Raw genomic sequence first — 20756 nt, forward strand, 5'->3', positions numbered from 1 at the left:
TGGGGTTTTGGCATCGAGATAGGAATATAAGTCAATGGGTTTTGGTAACTCCTTTCGTCATCTTCATTTTAGTTCACTTTTTTATATTGTTTTGTGTGGCTTTCGTTTTTTCTCTCAAACAGTTTTTGAATAGTAAACTTTAGAATAATTCTTTTGAGAGTTTAATACTAAAAAAATGTTTAATAAAGTAATTACATGACAAAGTTCATACACATATTGATAGCGACTCAAAATATAATTTATTTAACAAGATTAGCAACTTTATTTTGAACTCTCTTTTTAGTCAAATTGTAAAATAACTTTTTAAATCGGTTTAATGCAAAATCGGACTTTTTCGAGTGTAATTAATTCTTTTCCAAACCATGTTTTATAAAGTTTTTTTTGTAAAATAATAGTATAATGTATAATATTTTTTTTTTGTAACGGCACTCAACTATGCTGTAGAGATGCCGTCCCTTGCCGTTTTAGGATTTGGCCATAGACTTAAAATCTCTATAACCTCATCATCAAAGCGTCGATCATCGACATATTTTTTATCTCACTCGTTTTTGTACTGACTCTTTCTTGCTTGAGTGTCTTGAATGTGACATGGCGTCCATCAAGATATATCACGTCCTTCTGTAAAACTGTTTTTAATGACAGTGGTTTCATTTTGCATTTTATTACTGAGGCCGTAATAAATCGTACATTTGCATTGATGGTAATGCATGCAAGGAAACCTCAGCGAATAAGTGATGGGTATGATATGATTTTGAATGCTTCGGCTTTACAGTCTGTAGATGGCGGTCGCCGATTTGAGTTTTGCTGTAATTTAGGTGTATGTAATAAATATTTTTGTCTGTTTTCAGGTACTTTGAGAAGCATCAGTCCCATCCGTATCAGGTAAGATCCCTCCTTAGGTGGTAAACTGATGCAGCAGCATTTCTAAAGATGATGGTTAAACCTTGAATGTACTGAATTATGTACTCCACTCTACGTAATAATTGATCCCGACTATTCTTTTCCTGTTTTTATCAACCACGTTTGATTCACGGAAACTAATACTTTATCTACCAAAGTTTCCTGGGACATAACATTTCACTTGAATACTTAATGATTTTCACATAGTTTTTCAGCTATGTTGGTAATCGAATTATACATGTACTTGTAAAGAGGACAGTATTCCAGTTACTGGACTTGCTGAAAGCAAACACCCAAACAATCAATTCAATGTTTGGTCTAAACAACAATATGACAATAACACTTCATCTTGCAATTTGTTTACTTGTTTCATCTAGCAACAAATGTACTCTCAAGGAAACCCAATAATTCGCGTACTTTATTATTGGGGCATTTGCATCCCAGTCTAAGTATATTTTTTAGTTGTTTGTGTAACATGTCTATTATTATTGTTTACCTTTTAGTTGTTTGTGATTACATGAATATTAAAATAGGTTATAAAAATGCAACTACAAACATCAGTGTGTTTCACTCAAACACTCAAATGTTTTGTTCATATCCTCCAATATGAACAAAACATTTGAGTGTTTACATTGAATTTTTTATTCTCATATGTGTTTTCTTTGAACAGAAATACAATTCAAAAAGTGAAAGAAGGGCAACCCATGATTATGTCTCTTCTGAAAGCCGATACACTCCTCTTCGATCCCCTAATGGTAATGTGTCAGGCCATGGTCACAACACACACTCGAGTCAGTCAGGCCACGGACACCACCACTACAGTCACGTGGCCGATGACCGAGGATATCCATCATCCAGGAATGCATACCTGCAGAAGGGTTCTGAAAAGGAGAGAGATAGAGACTACAAATCCTCTAGAAATAAGTATACAGGTGAGAGACTATTCTTATATTCACTAATTTGTTGTATAGATTCTCTAACAATATTTAATCTTTTCTACAGTTACAATCTGTTATCTTTGTCAAGGATATCAAACAGTGCAATGTTAATAAATTTAATTTCTTCAGGTTCATTAGTTACAATTATGTAATTTTAATGCAGTGTACAATTAAAAGCTGAAATTTATTTTACTGCATATTTTCATAACTAGCTATATTGGCTTGCTTATTTAAAATTTAATTAATTGTCAAATAAAATTGAGAACATATGTTAGAAGATATGCTACACAAATTAATCATGATAATTGAGATAGTAAAATTACTTATTTATTAGTAATGCTCTAATATTGTTATCATTGTAATACAAAGTTTGGGATATCTACAAAGCTGAGCTATTATTGATTGTTTAGTATCATATTATCTTCATTATATCAGCCATATTTTAGACACACATTGGACACTACTACCATCCTTAAAAAACTTTGTTGTTACTTAAAAAGTATAATCAATCATACATAACAGCTTATTTAATATTGAAAATATATTTTTGTAATATTGTTACTAACCATCATGTTACTACAATATTAGGAACTAAACGCAATGCCACCATTGCTTAGCGAATGAATTTGTTTAGTACAATAAAAACCTAACAACAAAGCGAATGTGAATTGTCTGATAAGTTTCTGCTGACTCAGTTACAGCTGTGATAAGTAAACAAAGTTATTTAAAATATTTTGAACTGTATTTAATGATGATTCTATATAATTTCAGATAGTGTTAGATCACCGAAGGAACGTAGCAAAGACAGTGAAAGGGAGAGAAGTAATCATGAGCGACATGAACCTGATAAAAAGAATAGGACTAGTGGCATGAACATTAGTGTTAGTAGGAGTAGTAAATATGACAAGAGAAGTGCGCCTTCAGCAAGCGTGTCTTCTGGACGCGAGTGGTCAGAACACATTAGTTCATCGGGGAAGAAGTATTATTATAACTGTATCAGTGAAGTGTCACAGTGGGAAAAGCCTCGAGAATGGGACTCCAGGAGAACTTCATCCAAAGATTCTACATATTCATCCAGAAGCAGTAAGTTTTTCTTCTATTCATTTTGTTATTTCCTAGGCAGTAGGCAACTGGTTGAGATTCTAACACATCCTAATTTATACTTGCCTACTTTATGCTGGCTAACTGTTTATATTTCTGAAACTGAATATAGGGTATGGCAGTTTACAATTGCTAATGGAATGCTTATTGACTAAATGGGGTGTGCCGCTTAAATGTGATACCAACAACAACTATAGATGGATGGTTGTTTACTATTTCTCATTTTTACAGTTTTGACAATAAAAAATACACTAAGCTACCAACATTATAACATACAAGATATATAATAAAACTGAATGTTTATTTGACACAAGAATTAATAAATACATCCTCTGGCCATTTCGTTAGTGACACTCCCACTGTCGACGCGAGGATCGGGATGTAGGCAGCGGGGGTGATTACAGGGGCGCGGGGGGCGGTGATATCCCAATTTTTAATGCAAAAACTCAATTCCCACCTAGCATTGAATTGAGTTTTCCTTCCTTCCAATGATTTTTACTTCAAAATAATTATGTATTAGAATAAAAAAAATAGTTTTTTTTTCGTTAGTAGGACAGATAGCAATAATGTTATGTACGAGATGTTTACACCACTTTGACAATGTGTATTGAATGAAACGTTTTTAGCAAATTCAATACCATTCAGACCTTGGGAGTGTCCTCAACCAGTCCTTCCTCCTATTAAGCAGATGATGAATATAATTTTTAATAGTTTAATATATATTTTTTATAGAATACTTCTAAGTAGATGTTGAAATTTCTACTAATATTATAAAAGCAAAAGTAACTGTGACCGTCTGTCCGGCTTTCGCGCCAAATCTAAATGTTCCAATTAAATGAAACTTGATGTGATAGTCTAGCTAGAGCCAGATAAAAAATATCCCACCAAAAACATTAAATGTAAAAAAAAGCCAATCCTCTACGCAATTCCTCCACCGTAAAAAGTTTTGAGATCGCATAGAAGCCAAGTCCTGTTCTACTTTATTTGTAATAATAAATCAATATTTTGTGACTATATCAATAGTTTCGTTCACTTTACAATAATATTGACTTGGCCATGAGCACAATAAACTACAAATATAATACAGCATATCTTGGAGAGGTGAAAGTCAAACATGAAGTTTAATATCACAGAATTAAATACTTTTAGTTTATTCAATTGTTACTAAATTACCGACAGTCAGTATCATCCAACATCAATGAACTGCACATGTACTATGGCGCATGTTTAGTGCATGGTGATCTCAAATTCCAACAAGTCCATAATCAGTCCAATCGTAAAATCATGTCCATATAGAATTTATCAATTCAATGGTATTTACATATTCTTACAAGGAGCGACTTTTAACTTGTGCTCATGGCCAAGACAGTATTATTGTAATGTGAACAAAACTATTGATATAGTCACAAAATATTGATTTATTATTACAAATAAAGTAGAACAGGACTTGGCTTCTATGCGATCTCAAAACTTTTTACGGTGGAGGAATTGCGTAGAGGATTGGCTTTTTTTTACATTTAATGTTTTTGGTGGGATCTAATTTATTTTTTGTAGGTCTCTTTCTTCTCTAAGTATAGGTATAACAAATTAAATTAACTGACATGCAACTAACTCAATATATAACAAACTAAATATGTACACCTAAAGTAGCACGTAAACAATATTTTTTTTTACCTAAAAAAATTCGAAATTGTCGAATTTTTTAATCGAATATCTTTTAGAATAAAAGAGATTTATTTCAGAGGTAGATGACGCTATCACATGAAATTATTTGATTTTTTTAAGTACTACTTATACTAAGCTATGTAACGAAACCATAGCGCGATTTAGACCAGGACAACGCCATCTATCGAGCGAGCATGCAGTGTTTATCGCACTGCATTAATATGAAAGATTTTATCATTATTCATTTCATTTAAACCTAGCTTTTTTATTCATATGTTGTATATTTAATACATAATAACAATATACCACTACGTAACAATAAAACAAATAGTAACATTTTGTACATAAATAAATAACAAAGTTATCAATGCAGTCAAAATTCATACACAATGTTCTTGAAAAACCGCAAATATAAATTTGTTTCCTATTTTTTTATTAAGTTTTAAGGTTTTTATAATTTTCCCTTTATATGTAGCTAATAACCTATCTTGGTGCCAAATTTGAAGGTTCTAAGTTTTCTAGAAGTACCTTAGACTTTTGATGATCGGTCAGTGAGTCAGTGACAAAATGGTGTAACTTTGATCGCTCATAACTCGTAAACTATTTATTCAAATGTCTTGTAATCTTGAGACTGAGCTTGTTCTAATACTTACTCTTGGTCATCGAAAACCTAAACTCCTAGCTTTGTTCACATGGAAGATACAGGGGGCTGAAATAGCCGCGAAACGCTTCGAGAAAAGATGGTACGGCCGTGCCCGCTTTGCTCGAGTCTTGGCTGGGGCACTGCCGTGCCCTCAGATCGGGTACTTTTTGTCCCACTGGAAGTAACAGTAGTTCCCTCGGGACACGGGTGGAACCCAGAGTGCAGTCAATGTTAAATAAGAAATATGTATAAACTAATACATAACAAGTATTTTTCATTGTGCCTCCGATTTTGAGAGTTTTTTGCTGTATGTTATTCTGATACACATATAAGCTACATAAAGCTAAGCGTCCACTTGTCGGTATCGTACGCAACGGACGTATCGCACGCAACGGATCGTAGTATTATTTATATAGAAACTCAAACAAGTGCCTCCACCTCTCCGCATCGTACGCATCGCACATCTTGTTTGAGTTTCTATATAAATAATACTACGATCCGTTGCGTGCGTTGCGTCCGTTGCGTACGATACCGACAAGTGGACGCTTAGCTTTAACATCCTAGTTTGTCAAAATCCATGCTGTAGTTTTTGTGTGAAAGAGAAACATCAGACACATACTTTCGTCTTGATTATAAAAATATTATGTAGATTTAAGCCATTTACAACAAAGTAAGTCATAGTGCTGGACATTATATTTTTTTAGATATTTAATTTATTATATTTATTTGCCTCTGGAACAAATTAATAATAACACTAGTCTACAGCATTTTATTCTCTAAGGCGAAATATATAATTTCTTGTTGATTTTTTTTTTCGTAATCGAAGTTCAAAACATATATTGCACTAGCACGTTATGGTGCTGAAAACGATTTTTAGCAATATTTAACGTATATATTTTTAAAGACAATTTTCTGGTAATTTCTTACTGAAGCTTCATATAGCTACACTTCCCTATTCAAACCCACGTTTCTAGTGCTTTAAGAAAGGTATATCTTTAAATCCCGACGTGCTAGAGCAACTTTGTGTTACTGACTTCGATTAAGTGTCAAATATTCTACAAGTATTTTTTATACTGATACGCCATGTTTTGAACATTGTTTCATAAAAGAATAGCTCTACACTACGAATCAATAATCTACTTCAGTCTCAGACTAACAGATCAAAAATAACTCTCTCACATCAAGTTCTATGCGGCTAGCAACATGCCTTTTATAGATCAATCCATACTTCTATGCTCCAGATTCTAAAATATAGAGGAAACATTTTTAACACTACTTATCTGATTTAAAAAATACTTTATCTGTAGGAAAGCTACACCTATTCCCGAGCAACATTTACTTTTACCGACTATATTTTGACTGAAGGTAACCCGTTACGCGGGTCTCCGCGGCAAAACAGCTAGTGTAAGATAAAACTCGATTTCTTCCGCAGTTTTGCCCCCGCCCCAAAGTAGTAACTTCTTGCACATAGATAAAAAGTAGCTTAAATGTTGTTATGATATACATATATGCTGTATTACTGCTAAGTTTCATCGTAATCCACCCTGTAGTTTTTGTGTGAAACAAGAACAAAAAAAAAACAAAACAAACGTAAAAAAATATACATGCAAACATACTATCTTTCGCGTTTTGTTAGTAGGATAGGATATATCACTGTTTTTATTTATAGTTCCTTGACAGTCGTTACGGGTAGTCAGAAGCCAGTAAGTCTGACACCAGTCTAACCAAGGGGTATCGGGTTGCCCGGGTAACTGGGTTGAGGAAGTCAGATAGGCAGTCGCTTCTTGTAAAGCACTGGTACTTAGCTGAATCCGGTTAGACTGGAAGCCGACCCCAACATAATTGGGAAAAGGCTCGGAGGATGATGATATATTTATAGTTCAACATTTTCATAGGAGCTGAGTGTAGGGTGCAGCCTAACAGACCCCAATGTATGAGTAAATGTTTGATGTCATTTATAAGTTTTATATAAAAAGGTATTTTTGCGACTGATAAATACTGAATACGAAAAATATATACAGTAATTATTAGCTGTTATGAAATTAATCCATATTAGTTAGCATTAAGAGGTTTGCTCATTTTTGCCTGCTGCATTGAATGACAGGCACGCGTGTAGTATTAAGGCACAGCAAAATTAACAATTAAGTACATCCATAATTGTGCACCTAGCTCTATCAATCTTTGTTACTTGTATTATTAAGTTACTTTTTGAATGCTAACTGCAACTGTCGACCGCACATGCTGCGACTGCATGAAAATAAATGCAAACCATTAGTGCAGCTGCGGTAAATTCACCGCCGTCGCGACATGTGCGTATTTATCTAATCCAAGCTTTAATTAAGATCATGCTACGGGGCCACCATTACAGGGTTGTTTTCTTAAATAGCTGGGGAGCTTTTTTTGGGTAGGTAGTGGAGGCAAGCTACATAGAAATAGAGGAACGATGAAAGTAACACCAATGAAATATGAGAGGCAAGCAGGTATTAGGCTAAGGGCGCAGCAAAAGTGTGTTAAGTATGAACTTGAATGGAGGGAAAGAGGAACCCTAGAGAAAAAAATTAAGAATTGTTAGGGAGATGCCATAAATATGAAGGGAGTGAATGTTATTATGATAACTGACAGAAGAATGGAATGAAATATATGTATTAAAAATTGTGGCACACACAAGCTCTGCCACAATCATCTGACGTAGATGTTCTGTGGCCAAGGATGATGATGGAAATGTACTTATACCTGTCATGAAAATTAACTCACCATTTTTCTTCTTAAGCCCTTAATGTACTAGGGCCGCGGTAACTCTGTCGAACAATCCCGCAGCCCCGGCAAGTTTTGGCCCTGGTGGGCCCCACTGGGGTTTACGGACACTATTTGAGGAGCATGTGGTACCTACAACGCGAGCTTTCCCGTTGTCTACTAGGTAACGGAAGGACGATGAGCCACCCGAAACTCCGCTCACAGACCCACGCCTACGGTGGCCAGGAGTCATGTCTCGACACCCACGCCAGTGGAGTCTTCCACGTCCACCGAGGCGGCTGAGAGGAAAGTACGGTTTGCCAGTCGCTCCGCTGCCTCCTTCTCTGGCATGACTACTTCGTAAAAGGAGGCGACGGCATCCCACTCCCTGTCACCCGGATCTTGACTTGAATGAACCAGGGCGGGTGCGAAAGGTCGCCGCCGCCAATTGCAGCTACGAGGACACGGTGGTGCTCTTCCCAGGCAGGGCTCACCTGGATTGTGTGCTCCACCGTGTCCTCCGCGCCGTCCACACAGTGGTAACACCCGGTCGCCACCTTCCGCTCGTTTCGATGCCGGTACCTTTCGAAACAACCGTGTCCGGTGAGGACCTGCGTCACGCGGAATACGAAGGTGCCATGATTCTTCCCGAGCCACTAAAAAAGGGGTCTTATCGCCTCTTTTGTGGCCTGGCGTGCCCTATCTGTACCGAGCGTCTAAGGCTGATACAAAATTTGGACCTCTGAAATGTAATTCTGACTCATAGGCTCGTTAAATGAGTTTTCCAACACTACGCTACTATTCTTTTTGTTTGGGAAACCGGGCCTTCCTAAATTGTAGCGTTTATTATGGAAACGCATATTGATCGTTTTCTTATAACATGTAGCCTTATAACTCTAACCGGAATACTGAAAAATCTGTACTTGAAGAGTCGTAAAATAACCACTAATTATCACTAACGACAGAGTAGTCATACGATTAGTAGTCTCACAGAGTAATTGTCTTCGCACGTAGCGTCGAAATGTAACAGCACACTTAACACATTCATTCAGAGTTAAACTAAAAAAAAGTAAAATGATTACTTTTGCTTATACCAAAGTGATTAATAAACGTTCTATTTTTTGGGGCCCATTAAAATTTGGTCCCCAACGTTATTGATATGTTTAGCTAAGTCATCATCTGCCTAGCCTTTTTCCAAATATGTTTAATCAAGTATCCACAAAAACAAATTATTTCATTGAACAGTTAAATTCAATTATACAGCTGTATGCCTACTATGGGTATACTTCCCAAATGGTACCATTGTCATCAGTTCCAGGATCCTGACCCTGAGAATCCGAGGTCAACTCTCGAATATTCTAGGCATGCATATAGGTTTAACTTATTCGTTAACTGTGCTTGTCAATATACAGACAAGCTCAAAATACAAAACATTTAAAACATTTAAAACGACTTCTAAAAACACCAAAAAGCTACATAAAACTGTTGGGTGCATCGGTCTAGAAGTGGGAGCCGAAATAAACATTGTTGCATCCTCTAACATAACAATATCAAATCTATACATATAATAAAATGATAGGAAAGTCAAAACTGTACATTGAATATTTTTTTAAAAGAATACTTGGGGGTGATCCATAATCGATTCTGAACCCAAATATGTAGTTTTTAGAATTTTTGTCTGTATGTCTGTTTGTCTGTATGTTTGTCCCGGATAAACTCAAAAAGTACTGCATGGATTTAAATCAAATTTTGCATGACTATTACCTGGGGGCCGGTTCAACACATAGGCTATATATTATCACACTATCACCTACGGGGGATGAGCAATGACCTATTAAATGAACGAAATTGGAAAATTGGAAATTCTATATTGCCCACGCAGACGAAGTCGCGGGCAATAGCTAGTAAATTATATGTTATATCGGGTGTGTCGTATCTAATCACATTAAATCCTATCACATATACTTTATGATATTCTATAGCGATTTGTAAAAAAAATAACCTAATCCATTCAGTGGTTTACCCACAGGAGTCATTTTTCGTTTTCATTATTTACAACATCATGTGTGAAACAGAGATAAAGCTAGGAGTATTGAATGTTTTGACCAGTTGACAGCTGTTAGTTTTCAAGGGAGAATTTCCGTTGTTTGTAATGAAACGACTCCTATATGGTGTTCTAATTCTCGCACATTTTTATACTATTTATTTTGTTTGAAAATTCATTTTTTCTTTTTTTTTCTTTGTACTAATCGACATATATTAACCAGTATATTAACGTATTTACTATTTAATATGATTAGGTACGACACACCAGATATAATTTGATAGATATGCGACACTCGTTAGATGAGTTTAGTGCTAACTGTTGTTTTTGAATAGTTAATTAAAAATAGATACCAGGGCTGGCCGGATTTCCAAAATTCTTTCACTGATAGATAGCTACACTATTCCTGAGTGTCATCCCTACTAATATTATTAACATTGAGAAAGAACATAGGATAAACAAGAAACAGGACGTCGTTGCGAACTACCAACCCCCGTTTAACCCCCTCAGGAATCCCCCCTCCTTAACGCATGTCTTCACTCTATAAAGAACCTACCTCCCTTCAAGTTTGTAGGAATTTATAGTTTCTGAGATTTCGTAATTAATCAGTGAGTGTTTCGGTTTTACCCGTTTTACCCGGTTTTACTCGCGTAAAATATAGCCGATGTTACACAGAGATAGTGTAGCTGTGAGAACAGTGAGAGAATTTCATAATCCAAATTGGTTCAGTGGCCCTAGGCTGTGAACATCGTGCGCGCAGCACTCGATCATTATTTACTGTGTTGTAATTATAAAACTGCTTTATCTCCTAAGATATTCATTTAAATCGAACGATGTAAACGACAATTTTGTTGCATATTAAATACTTATTGTGTATTGCATATTATATGCATTTATTTGGATAACGATTAATATTGTGTTTATAACAACACCTCGTAAATAATACATTTTTTGAGGACAAATTTCATAACCATAAACAAGGTTATAGTGAGCTAACTCTAAGAGATAAGCTGTCACGGACTTTTTTTAGAACTTTTAGAGGGAAACAATTCTGTCATACATCATTTTTACGAAAATTTAACCTTATACGCAGAGCACGCAGCAGAAGCTCTCAATATAACAAAAAAACCCCCGATTTTGAAACATTGTTCATTACTGCTCCTCTCCTATTCTAAGTCTTAGCGTGATGATATTATAGCCTACAGCCTTCCTCGATAAATGGGCTATCTAACACTGAAATATTTTTTCAAATCAGACCAGTAGTTCCTGAGATTAGCGCGGTCAAACAATAAACTCTTCAGCTTTATAATATTAGTATAAATTGTGAATGAAAAAAATGAAATAATAATAAAAACCCATCAATGACGGTCCTGTCAACTGTCACCTTCCCCTATATGCCTGCTGCGTACAACCCACTCCCCGACTTACCCACGAGCCGAGACGAGAGTCACTTACGAGCTCTCCAGGCCTCGCTAGGCCACATCCTCGTATTCAGACTACCTTGTGGGCTTTGATGTGCCTGTAATAAACTATTACGCACTTTTTAATACGACCAAAATAATTATTCCCCAATATTGATATTGTTTATTTTGAAGTCACCATTGTCTTTTTATCGTCAGACATTACCCAGATTTTGTCATAGCCAGCCCGTAGATTTCAATTAGACTGTGTTTTAAATTATTTCATGTTTTTTTTTACTTAACCGTCAAATCCGTAGCGGACCCCAATCGGGGTCTGAACATCAATGTCACCGTAAGCTCAGTTTAGACCCCAATTGGGGTCTGCGAATCAGTCATACACTTTCCTAATTATTTACGCTCATATTTATTTTCTTTCCAATCAAACCACATTTGTGAGTACTAAATAAAATAACTAAATAAATTTAAATTATTATTACGCATTCAAACCTTTCATATTTAGCATCCCGTTAGAAATATACCTTTTTAAAATCCAATCGTAATTACCGGGAATTCTGATCGAACTCGCCATGTTTGTTTACATTAGTTGTTTTTTTTAAATTTGAAGACGCATAGACAAGATGGCGACGGTGATAGAAGTTTTGCATCGAATGATCCGATTCGTTAAAATAAAGAATCGATTTAATAATTTTATATTATTTGATATTATAATATTACTAAATTGCACTTTTGTATACTTACCATAATCTGAAAATAAATTAGGAAAAGTAAAATGACTTAATTTATTTTGAAAAAAATGCTAGAAAATCAGTGGTAGAAAATACGTTGTAGCCGGAATAAAAAAAATCTTCGGTTTTTAGGGTTTCTGAAGACGGCAAATGAAGACTTATTCTTCGGGTGTTTTATGTGCAGGATTCCTGTAGATCTGCCAAACTTAATGGCGATTCGTTACTTCCAACTTTTTAACTGAGCGGCAAAGCTATTTGACGAGAGCCGTAGTTAGGTGTAGTTATCGCAAAATTTTATGACGATTTTATTGTTTGAAGGGGCAAATAGTTCGCTGTTCATCGAAAGCTGGTCCAAGATGGAAAGATGGCCGCCGCCGACTTATTTTTAACCGACTTCCCAAAAAGCAGAGGTTCTCAATTCGACCGTTTTTTTTTGTATGTTTGTTACGCGATTACTCAGCCATTTATTTATCGATTTTGATGATTCTTTTTTTGTTTGATAGCGTGTTCTTCCGAGGTGGTCCCATTATCATTAGGTCAGGATCTGATGATGGAACCTTGAGAAATCGAGGGCGACTTTCGAAAGTTGCAGAAATACATAGGTTGAAAGAGATAAGAACTCAGGTGTTTGCCTGGTAGCACTATTCAACAGTGAAGGCTTTGAGCTGACCTGATGATGGAGACCAGTGAAGGTCGAGGGAACTCGACAACTGAATATTTAAACTTTCTCGTGTTTGTGCTTATATTATTCGTATTTACGAGGCCTTTGCAACAGTGAAGGAGATGGAGACGAGAGAAGTACGGTTGTCGAGTACCCTCGACCTTCTCTGGTCTCCATCATCAGGTCAGCTCCAAACCTTTACTGTCTCATAGTGTTATCAGATATACATCTGAGTGTAAAGTTATAACCTTATCTATGCTTACAATTTTCGAGAGCTGCCCTCGATTTCTCAAGGTTTCCATCATCAGATCCTGGACCTAATAACAAATATGGGGAATATACCCTTTCGACCAAAAACAAACATCCAAATTGAGAACCACCTCCTTTTTGGGATTCGGTTAAAAATATTTGGTGACTTTAAAATCAATCAATTATTATGTCTCTAACCGACCACGGGACTACAGAGTCCCGGATTTTTGGAAGGCGAACGTGGGGCCGAAGCCAACACGCTGAAGCCCTTTTGAGACAACTTTAATGAAATGGTGACACAAAACCGACGATTATCCCTGTATACACTATAGAAATGTACCCAAGGACAATGCCCGGTTCTGTGCTAAACTATTGCTAACTATGGATGAAAACTACTTGGGCTATTGTGATGGGATGCTAGTGGACTAGGAATGGGGAAACTACGGGAACTATGGCACCTGCCGATAACAATGTAATAAATACACGTAAAAATGGCAGGTGGAGACTCGCCAACTCACTTACTGGGCCCCCGGGAATCAGTCGCTAAATCGCAACAAGAGGGCAACAGGTACATGAGCGGCTGAAGGGTGAGGATACCTCGGCGGACTTTAAACGCAGATCACGCGCTCCCTGTGGGTCCAGCATCACCGGCCCACTCGCCACTTACCACGAGGCACCTACCCTCCGAGCGGGCTGCTAACCCTACTCTAGCGACTCCACTCTGACCGGCCGGTGAAGGCAAGCCAAGAGGCGGGAGACCTCTCCCCCGTCATGCTTCACTCCGGCAAGCCGGAGATGGGGGACAGTATACTCTCCCTGGAGCACTCGGATATATAGCCCCGCGGGGTCGCTACTCCCCGTCATCCGCCTCAGATGCCCTGCGGGGCAAATCAATCAATTATTATTATTGTTTCTCATCATCAAATAAGTACATACCTTTGGTAGTTACAAATTGCATTATATTTCAGAACACCCGCATACCCTCCGCCGAAACAAAAATGTTAGAATTGTTGAGAAATAATATAAGAATAAATTAAAATTCCGTAATAGGTAATAAAAATTCAATTAAAGTTAAAAATTATTACGAATGACGCAACACCAAAATAAATAATACATATAAAAATTTAATGCTAAAAACTTAAATATCTTTTTTCTTAACAACAAAAACAAATTGAACCTATAATTTAAAATTAATAAATAAAATTGAAATAAGTTGCTATTAAAAAATAGGTATATATAAAATTGGTATTCGATTATTTATAATAAATTTCCGATTTAGGTATCGAATGCACACCGCTGATTGAAAAAAAAAAAATACTCCATTCCAAACTCTACTTGTCTGTGACTTGACTGATCTTGTAAATTGTTCATTTTTATTGTGTATTTTATGTGCTGATTTTTTAGTTATTGAACATAAATAAGTGCACGAAATGTATTGCAACGGATTGAAAATGTTATAAATATGACGTTTGTGTTGTGTTTGAGAAAGTGATGCGATTACTTATTGGTAAGTTTTCACCAAATTTGAAATGCCTAACTTTTCGATAGACTTAAAAACACCGTAATTATTATCTTTTTCTGAATTAACTGACCCCATTTGACCTTTGCACGTTGTTGTCAAATAAGTGAGCTCTAAAGTTATAGTTAAAATACTTCTGATCAGGCATTACGGACTTAGAATTCATGTGTTGAAAGTTATAGTACAAATTTTTGACTTCCATGTCGCGATTCAAAATATCCCGCCGAATCAACGGTAAAGTCATATGTCAAAATCTTGTCGAGCAGAGGGGTTAATGTAGTTTTTCTGTGGATACTTTAATGATGGACAGTATCCACAGAAAAACTACATGAAAGTGTGGCTCATAATCCCACGAAGCACCTGTCACTAAAATTAAAATTATAGTGTTCTAGTTTAGAAAATACATTTTTTCAACCTATAATATTGTTGTTTATGTTGTTCAGGTCGGGATAAGAGATCAAGGTCCCGATCTGGGAGAAGAGAAGCAGAAAAATCTAGTAAAAGAACGAATAGTGCTTCAGACCGGTACTGGAACAGCAGTAGAGATGAAGTGCACGATCGAACTAGACCAAAACATTCGGCGACTCCACATGACGGGAAAGGTGAACCATTCGTTTGTTACTGTGGTATATTCATCAAAATCTTTATTAACAGCATCTTTTGTCACTAGATGGACATTCGTTACAAGATATGGACATCTCCCCGGACAGGAGTACACCCCTCTCTGAAAATTCGTATGGAGCCAGAGAGTCTAATTCCACTGCACGCCATAATGCAGATAACAATGCAGTTCCGCCTGTTGTTGTGCTGGATAACTCAAATCAACCGGTGAGGATTCGCATTCACTATCTTTACCATTTGATACTATTTGACTTTTTATCAGATTTATGTCCTAATGTCTGTTGTTTGTATGTTATAGAGTGGGTCGTTACTCGCGGCGGCGCTGCCACGAATCGTTGCCGTTCCTCCGCCTGTAACGTTACCAGCAATGAACAATAACGGTGCGGCGGGGTCCCCCATTGGCGACGGTAACCGCAGTGGCTCGGGGACCCCGCACCGGGACCCGGGGCCCCCAACGCCCACACATTCGGAAAATATAGACCCACACGCTCCACCATTACACCTAGATACAGCGTTACCTAGAAAAAGTAAGATTGAGTGTTAAATAAATTATGAGTGAATATCTTACCATCAGAGGGTCTTCTTAACTCTCTAGCTAGTGAGACATTGATCAAACGTTTGCCTTATGTAAATATTTTGGATGAAAAAAAAATAATACCCGTTTAAAATACTTGGTGCAATGACTATGCTCCAAAAATGAAATACTATAGAATAGCTTTATATTTTCAGTGGAATGCTTAGGAAGTTATTCGCAAGTAGTAGGTGGTAATCTGCACCACGCCCCGCCGATGTTGACGCCATCTCTCGTCAACTACGTGCGGACGGACCTTACATCACACGTAAATGGTTGGCCTGCGGATATCTTAGAGAAACAGGTACTTATTTATATTATTTTAGACTTACCATAACTATTCGAGTATAGAAATGTAGGTCGCGTTCGCAGTGTTGCAGTAAGTCAACCATACAACGCCTATTTTGTCGAAGTCAACCAATCAAAGGTTAAGCTGTGCTCAGTATCTATTACAAATATAATGTACAGTCGTACAATACAAAGTTGCTATCAGTAATTCTGTACCTCGAAAAGCGTTTTATGCAATGATCTGATAATTATACAGATATATTTGACGGGAACATTTTATAGATGGCCACGGAACGACTTTGCCAAGCATTTCTTAACCTTTGGTCTGTAGAGTCGCGTGAATATTACTTAGCCGCGAGCTCCTCAATGAATTTTTATTTTCTGTTGCTAGGCTAACAAGTTCACTGAAGAGGCATACCAGTTGGGGTGTCTGCAGTGCACACGGGTATCGTCTGAGCTCAAGTGTTCGAGGTCACTTGTCCGCCATACGGAAATACGGGCCACTTTACAGGAACAAAAGTAAGTACTGCTTATTTGCGTGCACTAGGCAATCTATACTAATATTATAAAGCTGAAGAGTTTGTTTGTTTGAACGCGCTAATCTCAGGAATTACTGGTCCGATTTGAAAATTTCTTTCAGTGTTAGATAGCCCATTTATCGAGGAAGGCTATAGGCTACTTTTTATCCCGGTACGGGAAGTAGTTCCCACGGGATGCAGGTGAAACCGCTGGCAGAAGCTAGTTATTAATATTATTGTGCCCTTAACCTTGTTTTAAGCGATCATTTTCATTCTTCCCCCTTTTTTCGGATCATTAAACGCTGCAAGCTTTACTGTCTCGGTTTTATGAGCATCACGAGAAGATAAATGCTATTATTATTTCTAAACCTAATATTATTAGTGACACTGCTTCTAACACAAGAATGGCTGACCTGTTTAAGTTGAAAATAGGGAGATAGCTAAGACCCGGGAGAAAGACAGCTTTTTATATGGAAAGCAATTATGTCGGGGCGCGGTTGAAACCGCAAGCGGTAGTTAGTTCTAAATATTTTGCACGTCACCGATTGACTCCTAAATGAACGGCCGTGTAGGTTTTATAGTTTACTAGCTTCCGCCCGCGGTTCCACCCGCGTCCTGACATGACTGTTTCCCGTAGCCGGATGGTGACAAAAACTATCCTAAGTCTTTTTCCTGGGTCTAAGCTGCCTCCTCTATAATTCAGATAGCAACCAACGCGACTTTCTTTCATATATTAGATTATTGCCCCTACTTCTTTTTTATTCTTAAAATATCTTCTTTTATAACTGGAACTAGTCTGCTCCATGGTTTTTGGTCGATTTTGTTCAAACCCAGTACATACTACGCATGTTTAAGCTTTAAATGCAGATTATATATGGAGTTGGTTGCCGATTGCCCTCAGAATAATGTACCTGCGGCAGCAGATCTCACGGCTAGAGGAGCTCAAGTCGCAGAACTCGTTCATGTCGGAGGACTAGGAGTTGTGGCGGGGAGGAGGCGCTCCCCCGCCGCTCCCCTCGCGCCGCCGCCTCCGCGCGCTGCACTCCCCTCCCTCCCGGGGGAACATTCACATGTCAATGCTAAACATTGTTCATTCCGTTCACTTTCTATGTAATTTAGATCGAATGATTACTATTATTTTGTGTGATTTGATGTTAAATTGTAAGCCATGATGTGAGATTTGCCACAATTATTCATTTATTGTCTAATTTGCTTGTTTAAATCAAGGTTCAAAATTCTTCGGCTTCAGTATCGTTTGTATCATGGCGTTGATTAATCAATATAATTATGTAATACAAAAGAAGTATGTTTTGATGAAACTTGTTTATGTAGATAGGTTAAGTAGGTATGACTGGACAACCGGCGCAGCGCGCGTCAATAAGCCTTAAGGTAGAATTCCGTGCGTCGCGACTGTCGCAGCCGCGCGCGGCCTACGACAGTCGTCGATCGCTCGCGACAATAGTCAACCTTTGAAAATGTATGGCTCCGCTGCCGAGGCTCGCGACAGATAGACGCGCGCGGCCGACGAATTTCGTAATGTTATTAAGCGCTAGACCATGTTAAGGGGCTGAATGCCGAAATTGGCTTGTCTCAAACAATTTTTTGGCCAAATCTATACAGTTTTTGACGGCGAAAAAAAATATATATATTGAACTTGAACATATTTCTGAGAACCCTGTTAATTTCAAAACACGTTTTCGGAAAGAAGTTTTTTTCCAACAAAAATATCTGTATTATCTGTATTTTATCAACTTACTTTGACAAAATTTGTAACATTAACGAGTCCATATGTGAATACAGAACTTGGTAAATTTTTATTTTTTTATTACTCAACTCATTTTAAAGCTATTTATATGTATATTACGAAGGTCGCGTCAACCGGCTTCTCTCTCTCTCTCGTTCGGGTTTCAGTTCTCGAGAGAAAGAGTGTTTTGGGTGCATTCAGCCTCTTAAGATGCGTACGGCCGCGCGCGGCACACACCATTCGTCGGCCGCGCGCGTCTGTCGCAAGCCTCGGCAGCGGTGCCATACATTTTCATAGTTTGACTATTGTCGCGTGCGATCGACGACTGTCGTAAGCCGCGCGCGGCTGCGACAGTCGCGATGCACGGAATTCTACCTTCAATTATATTTCTTTCCCATTTAACCAAATAATATTTTTTGAAAAAAATAATTGAACTTTAATTATCAAGATTTCAGTAAAATCTTAAAATAATGAATAATGTATTATCGTAATGTCCGTTGATTCATTCTTAGATTATAATAATTATTTGTCTGTGTAAGGGTACTACAGTCTTTTGTAATGTGTTTACTATAAAAAAGAGCTATTCAGTAATGTATTTGGTAGAGAATGATTTCAATAGTTCATACGCATTATCTAAATAACATATTGCAGTTAGTGTTCACATAGTGGAATATAATCGGTCTCGTTGCTCATGCGTGTGCCGCAAGATATTACTTATCGCTGCAATTTAGTGCAATTTTTTTACAGAACCAAGTATTTTAGCATAATACTTAAATGATTTTGAATCTGTAACATTTATTGAGTATTCCATCAAGCTTTATAATTTGTCAAGAGAAGTAACTTTGCAAGCTTTGTATTAAAAGTGCAACACAGTGAAGTGATACATAAACTGTTAACTCATGAGTAACATAGCGAATTATTTAGGTAAACCAAACTCCGGTCTAGGTCCTCTTATTTTTCTAATTGTATAGGGTTAATATATTATGTTTGAACTGCTGAAATTAAAACACCAATACATACATATATTAACTAAATAAATCAATCAAAGGAAATACTACTGTGATATTCATTATTTCACACGTAATAGACGATTTAAGTAAACTTTATGTATAAAAGGCCTGTGTGGAGAATAATTAGTATGCACACTGTTTATAAATCACTTAATTTATATTTAAGGGCTTCTGGAATCAGGTCTCTGAAAATTGAAAAGGAACCCGAAACGTCGCACCGCAGCCGTCGTCTAACTGTATTTTAGTGTTAACAAGGGACCTGTCAAATCGCCCGCCGTAAACTTAGGATAGTCATATTTGAAGTTAATATATTATGCGACCTTGGAACGTCGCCTCCACGCAGGACTTGTTTAGAATTTTTTTTCTTTCCACATTCTGTAAACTCTGTCAGGTAGAAGTTAGTCAAACATTCTTCGTTCGTTTTATTAAAATCTTTGTCAAGATGAACGAAACGCAGAATGCTTGGCCAGCACTATCTACGCGAGTTTTAACATTGTGACATTTTTTTCACATAGAGTTAATATGAACCGGATTAAATAAATCAGTTTCTGAGAATCTGCATTTGTTATTTTTTGCCCACTTATAAATCCTGTTTTTATTCAAAACTGGGGCCCGATTCTCCTAATTTTACTTAAGCGACATACGATTCACGTTCGACTCGGTTCGACTGGGATCCAATCCCGACTCGATTACGATTGAAGCGTATGTGGCATTCCGCTATTTTTTCTTTGAAATAAACGTTTTTATCCTTTTCTGTTATTCAATAATGAATCATTTTGTCTGCAAATGATTTATAATTGCAAAATGATTGTACAGCAAACTACCGTATACGGTATAGACCAAAATCACCAAAATAGCAGACCAATCGTCAACCAATCGAATGTCAATGGAATACGATTGGTCTTATATTAGTAGCAGAATGCCCGATAAGGTTAAAACTGCTGCAATTTCTATTCGATTTTGACAATATTAACTTAGGAGAATCGGGCCCCTGACAGCTACTGCAGTAAGCATTCCAGGCAGCTAAAACTATGTTCAAATCTTAAATATTGCCTCCGGTTTAGGTGAGGATGTTCAAAATAAGAGGATAGTAAATATTAAATGCTTAACTTTATTGTACAAATACATAATATAACGTGCCAATATTAACGGATACATTTATGAATAAAAATATAATTGCAAACGAACTAAAAACTTATACGATCTGTATAAATATATCACCAGCGTAATGATGTTAGAGGTCTAATTACGTGCAGACCGATTGTCCGCTGTTCTCTTCAATGAGATCAGCGTTGTGCACTTGACAAATATTTGCTCAGGCAAGAGCACTTTATCCTTCACTTTCATACATAACCCGATGGAACGGCAAAACGACACGACCGGAGAGAGATCAGGGCCCCGATTC

At 37.1% G+C, this 20756-nt stretch overlaps 1 protein-coding gene across 2 annotated transcripts; it reads left to right on the forward strand.

Moving 5' to 3' along the window:
• The first annotated feature begins 545 nt into the window (after positions 1–545).
• LOC124645032 (WW domain-containing adapter protein with coiled-coil homolog) lies at positions 546–19906 on the forward strand. 2 transcript variants are annotated; one of them, XR_006986139.1, is made up of 11 exons: positions 546–738; positions 849–882; positions 1571–1832; positions 2610–2921; positions 15043–15201; positions 15270–15427; positions 15519–15747; positions 15950–16095; positions 16471–16598; positions 17499–17973; positions 18709–19906. XR_006986139.1 is itself a non-coding variant. In XM_047184769.1 (10 exons), exons 1-10 carry the CDS (start codon positions 698–700, stop codon positions 17572–17574), a joined length of 1545 nt encoding a protein of 514 aa, XP_047040725.1. In that variant the 5' UTR covers positions 546–697; the 3' UTR covers positions 17575–18304. The 2 variants fall into 2 exon arrangements, 1 of the variants encoding a protein (XP_047040725.1); XM_047184769.1 differs by lacking the exon at positions 18709–19906 and having other exon boundaries at positions 17499–18304.
• Positions 19907–20756: the final 850 nt, after the last annotated feature.

Source organism: Helicoverpa zea, chromosome 31 (genome assembly GCF_022581195.2).
Source record: "Helicoverpa zea isolate HzStark_Cry1AcR chromosome 31, ilHelZeax1.1, whole genome shotgun sequence".
NCBI lineage: Eukaryota > Metazoa > Arthropoda > Insecta > Lepidoptera > Noctuidae > Helicoverpa > Helicoverpa zea.

Excerpts from the sequence above, each read along its gene's own strand:
- LOC124645032 (XM_047184769.1), top strand. The coding sequence starts at position 698 with ATGGTAATGCATGCAAGGAAACCTCAGCGAATAAGTGATGG. Across the intron at positions 1,833-2,609 it reads CTCTAGAAATAAGTATACAG|ATAGTGTTAGATCACCGAAG; the intron begins GTGAGAGACTAT and ends ATATAATTTCAG. Across the intron at positions 16,599-17,498 it reads GCCACTTTACAGGAACAAAA|AATAATGTACCTGCGGCAGC; the intron begins GTAAGTACTGCT and ends GATTGCCCTCAG.